The 5,808-nt window shown below is 35.4% G+C and overlaps 1 protein-coding gene across 1 annotated transcript; it reads right to left on the bottom strand.

Annotated features, from left to right (window-relative positions):
- Positions 1–2,024: 2,024 nt before the first annotated feature.
- On the bottom strand, positions 2,025–5,098 carry Smp_056850 (hypothetical protein). The gene is made up of 2 exons (XM_018791798.1): positions 4,959–5,098; positions 2,025–3,084 (listed from the first exon to the last, which is right to left on the bottom strand). The coding sequence occupies exon 2, from the start codon at positions 3,065–3,067 to the stop codon at positions 2,366–2,368; it is 702 nt and encodes a 233-aa protein (XP_018647301.1). The 5' UTR covers positions 3,068–3,084; positions 4,959–5,098; the 3' UTR covers positions 2,025–2,365.
- Positions 5,099–5,808: the final 710 nt, after the last annotated feature.

Here is a 5,808-nt window from a genome sequence, read left to right as displayed (position 1 = left end):
CGTAGAGGATGTCACTAAATTCTCCAAACCTAAAAGAGGAGTTGACAAAACACTGCAAATTGAAAAACACCTAACGGATGTTGTTAAAAATCTTAAGAATAAGGGGATAATAACCCAAGATTTATACGATCACATACGCCCAGTGGGTTCAATCATCCCGCGCTTATATGGACTACTGAAAGTACATAAACCTGGTTTACCGTTACGACCTATTTCGAATATGTCGAGTTCACCATACCACCGAGTCGCCCAATGGTTAGCTGAAACATTGGAACCAGTTAGAAGGCAAGTATCTAAATATTCTATTCATGATACTTTTCAGTTTATTGATCGTATTAAGGACGTTAATACATCCGGAAAACACATGTTCTCGCTTGACGTTAACTATTTGTTTACTAGTGTACCGTTAACGGAAACGATATGCTATATATGTGAGTATATTGATTCTAACAACATAGATCTAGGTTTACCAACTGAACAATTGAAAGAACTATTGTTACGTTGTACCTTTAATGTCCAGTTCAGTTTCAACAATGAAATATATAGACAAAGAGATGGTATCGCAATGGGATTTCCATTGGGTCCAATTCTGGTAGACTGTTTCATGGCAAAACTAGAAAACGACCAACTCAGTTCAATGATCAATCGATTTCACCTATACGTAATGTAAATGGACGACACATTTGTCGTTTATGACGATGATATTGATTTAGACGATATCTTACACACCTGTAACTCATTCCACCCTTCCATAGAATTCACGTTAAAAAGGGATTGAGACCAATCAATCAATCCCTTTTCTCGATGTACGTCTGATGAGAAGTAATGGTTTTTTTAAAAAAAGATCCATCTTTGGAAAACAAACGTCGAATAGCCAGCTAACCAACTTCTATAGATGGGTTCCGTTAAGTAGAAACAGAAACCTCATTCATCCTTTATGTTATCGAATACATCGGATATGCAGTACGGATTGCAATAACGAAGAACTCACATTCCTCAAGAAAACCTTGGTGGAAAATGGCTACCCAGACCGTTTCATAGAGAAGAATATGAATAGAAGTAGTTTCGACAGGAAACCTAGTTGTTCCGTCCCAAAGTTTTTATAATATCAAACAACTGACCTAGGATATTCAATATTTCAGAGTAAATATTTCTCAAATTACATCAGAACAGTATTTAATCATTTTGGTAAAATCTGTTCTGAATACTTACAAACTAGTAATACGATGTCAAGGTAAACTCGGAAGCGCTCAAAACAGAAATCATATACATTTATTAGTCACTTTATCATGATGAATTGACCTTATTTTTATAACCAAATGTGTCAACTTCCACTATGCCTCATTTTATTAACAGAAAATATTGGTAAAAAATGAAAGTTACAAAAAAATACTGTCCTATGATCATGTAACTTTGTCGTACTAACTGAAAAAACTTTCATATCAGACCCACACACAGAAGGAGAGAGAGAGAGAGGAAAAATAAACACATGTTGCATGAAAACTCAAATATAAGTCAGTCAGTCAGTCAGCTACAACGTAGGACTAGGCACATATATGAATCGGTCCAAGTTGCCATACCTCGTTAGCACAAGATGAACACCAAATTCATAGAAGCAGTTAATCTAGTGGTGGTAATATACAAAAAAAGATTGTATATAAGGATAAAGTATAGGAAGAAAGTTATGAAGCAATTTTTCATCTCAAGGTTTAAGGGAAGATAAAGAGAGTATACACCTACGCCATTGTGATCGATTCTGAGCCATGTCACCTAGAGTCTCCAACCATTGGTTACGACAGTTGCGCGGACCCCAACCAAGTAGTCCGCATCTGCCAACATGACTCAGACTAGAAGTTATTGACTTCAAATATAAGTAGACGATATAATCATATAGAGAATTTGAAATTAAAAAGAAAACTTGCGTCATAGGGAGATTTTAAAAAATCACTAGCATATAGATTGTTTACCAATCCTATTGACTGAATTAAGTACCATGCCTTCAAAGCCTGATGAATTTATTCTGTGACTAAGTAGATTTTATTTATTAAGAAACATATACAATTAGTAATATTAAAAATTGGATTGATCTCATACAATTGAAACCATTTATTGCATTAATCTAAATAAAAAATACACTCTGTCTTCCAAGTATACCTACGGGTCTGACATTACATTTACACTTTTGTTTTCTTTTATAATATCAAATATCAGATGAAATGAGAAGTGTAAAACGCATAATCATCAGAAATAATGTGCAATTATATGGTTATATCACAGTTAAAATTCAAAAAATCATAACATATTTACTTAGTCTCTTTTTTTACATTATGTATAGAGGAATACGTGAGATGTGTTGTTTTTTTTCTTAGGCAACTAATGGTAGACCACCCCCAGATGTGGTATTTGAACCGGATTTAGTTTGAGACAAAGGCCATAAATTAGATATTTTGCTGGTTGCTGTAGATTTGATTACTTTCAAAATATTTGATTCACTTTCATTCATATTAGACATCCAACAACGAATATAACCATAAACATTCGCTATATTCATACACAATGCGATGGTGCAAACAAAAGCCCAACGAATATGCAGTGAAAATAATGACGCCAAGAAAAATACACACCATATTGCTGGACTTCCAATTAAACCCATCCAAAATAAACGAGATAATTGTTGTCTAGCCATACGAGCGGCCAATTCGCGCCGACTAAGGGAGGAAACATCAGCAGAATCTATAGGTGAAGGTTTACGTGAGTCATATCGCCAATGTACCACTCCGGCGTCATCGGTATAACTTGACCAACGTAAGCCAACTAAGATGCGTCCAGAAATATTTTTTACAACCCAAAAATCGAGTGATAAGCAAACAAGTATAAAGATAAACGGAAGAACGAAAGACGTTGTAAACCAAGCGCATAGTATATATATGACCAAAGCAGAAGAACGGAAGAGGAAATGACCGATTACAGCTGAGCGTCGGGTTGATGGGCTATGAGGTCCGTCCGATGATCCAGTATCCATATCATCTGTCAAAGCTAAGACAACTTCATCTCTGGAATCCATCATGGCTAATGAAAATATGCCTATAAAATGAGTGGAAGTATGTAAGCATAGGATAATATCCAACAGTAATTCGGTAGTAGTGAATCCTACCAGACAAACAATAATAGAATAACTTTTACTATGAAATATAATGATTGACTACTTTAATACCCCTGAAAATTGACAGAAAAAAGACGGTAACTGATGTATGAGATAAAGTCAGTTATTGAAGTAGTGTGTATAAATAGCTTGATCTATGAAAATAATACGTGGAAAGTAACATTTTCCCGGACAATATAACCTCTTCAGTAGTACTAGATATGATAGTCAAGAATTAAGTCAAACAGGTGTTGGTTTGTTGGCGAATGAGTGATATAAAAACTGGTATCCTTCAATCGGCTAAAGTATCTAATCATGTTTATTGTGTTAACATAATGCACACAAGTAAATAATTATATTACAAAAATCCTACTTTGTAACTGACACTCCTGTTTTGGTTAGAAATTCATTTAGGTGTTAGTGTCAATAATCTCGTCTCGAAAGCGTTTATCACTCGACCACACCGTAACATTGGAGTTCATCCACTATTCAGCACTATTTGTCTAACAATCCAGATACTCTTTTTACAAATAATAAAATCTTTCATAACAGTAGTTATCAATTAACTCTTATCGCCAATAGAAAAGTTTTAGATTTCTGAGAGGATAAACATGAATTTGAGTTGAACGATGCCTAATTAACTATATATTTCCTGCAAACCAGAAAATATAACAATCGCTACTGGCCTGATATGATTAATTACTGAGGTTAAAAGTTTTTGATGTGGGTTCTCAAAACAAAGATCCGATTCGGTCTGGATACTTGAGGAAAATTAAAAATCATACACTGCGACAATCAGACAAGAATATTGAAAAGTCTCATGCGGCTCCTTTTTCATCCGAAATTTTAAACATTGTTACACCCTTCGGTTAATTGATTAGTTAACGACAAAGTAGAGAGCGGGATGGATCTGTATCGGTCTAAGCTAGCACACTTCACACATTTTATGGAGAGCAAAAAGTGAAATCAGGCACGAGAGGTTGACTGGCACTACTTGTTGCAATGGGATTTAAACATAACAGGATGAACAAATGAAATCGAAGAATAAAATGTATGGAATGACACAGATCTCAGGGATTGGGAAAGCATCGAGAGTTAATGCTACTGAACTACTGAGACTAATGTCAAACTGCTTTCTACCTCACTAAGATGATTTTTCGAGGTTTTCCGGCAAATATTAATTCTACGCTGCACTATCCAACAGAAAAGTACTACTACAATGTTTGGTATAACCAATCTATGCAGCTGTTGGTCATTTTCTCGGAAAGTTCTGTGTAGGTGACTGCGTAAAGAAAAACGTTTAGAGAATAACACATCGCACTTAGTCAACGGGTCAGATGGCGAGCAGGAGGGTGCGTGAGATCTTCAACATTGTCACGCGAACCATGTGAAGGCTCTTCATTTCCTCTGACATTTACAATTATTGCTACGTTTGGAAAGAATTGGCAATCAAGAGAAATCTAACTTGTGTACCAAGAGGAAATTACTACGTAACTTTATGATATCCAATCCAGTTCTTTACCAAGAATGTAATGAAAGCGAGACTATAATTTTTGGACAAACCAATGAAATTAGGGATAGAAAGTCTTGAATTCTGGAGCGAAATTCATTTATACATATGGCTAAATAGCATTTCGACATTATAGCTGATGTAATTTGCTGATGAGAACCCTAAGTTTCATTTCTGACCTTAACTACGAACTCGAAACCCTAATATTAATTTCTTATACTCGTTTATAACTCTTTTAATCCTAATAAGGTGAGTTTCATGAATACTACTTTAGCACCATAAAATGTCCATGTATTCTAGGCATACGGTTTCAATATCCAACACCGTAACGATCCAATACAAACTGATTAATTTTGTTGCGATAGCCCCTTATTGCTTCGGTACTGTTCCAAGTCTTCAGTAATTTCCAATAGGAGGGAGTCCAACCACTTGACTGCGATAGCTCTAATTAGTTTGATAGTTGTTGGTAGGTTTATTTACCTTGAAATCTGAGTGACCGTGTATTACGCAACTAGGATTTCTGGAGCACACATATCAAATGACCAGAGAGGAGGTTGCATAGTCATGATTAGGAAAAATTGAAGACCTGGATGGAAGAAGATTAATAAAAGACTAGTGCCGGAAGGGGTTAACTAATTAATGAATTAATCGGATATTAATGCAGTGTGAGCAAAAAGAAGTGTATGGATAACAGATAAATTTAGATTGTGAAGGCAAAATAGGAATAAGCCGATAATGATAGATAAGTTACAAAACGTGCGATAGGTGCAGCTAACCAAAGTGGTAGATGTTAATCCATAATTACATGCCTCTCAAATCTCCTTTTGAACCTGAATGTTCAAAAGATTTACAAACGTAACTGTAAATACAAAGAATCTGAATCAAGCGCTATTAACAGACGCACAATCTACAGTCTAGAATTGTTTATATTTAGTACAAACACTACTAGACGCACTAATTCCTTAAAAGAAGCTAGGGGGAAGAACGCCAACATACCCTGACAAACGTACTCAGCGTTATTCTAAAAAATTGCGGTTTTGGTGTACAATCTTCAATAACCTAATGTCCAGCTAATGTGAACTAGTTTACTTTTCTTGACCAGCAATATAGTGTTCAATAGCTGTCTCCGGTCTATGGAAGCATGCAGTAAATGTTA

Source organism: Schistosoma mansoni, assembly GCF_000237925.1.
Source record: "Schistosoma mansoni, WGS project CABG00000000 data, supercontig 0225, strain Puerto Rico, whole genome shotgun sequence".
NCBI classification, from domain to species: domain Eukaryota; kingdom Metazoa; phylum Platyhelminthes; class Trematoda; order Strigeidida; family Schistosomatidae; genus Schistosoma; species Schistosoma mansoni.
Note: the sequence above shows the minus strand (reverse complement) of the source record. Positions and strands in the feature narration are given on the sequence as shown.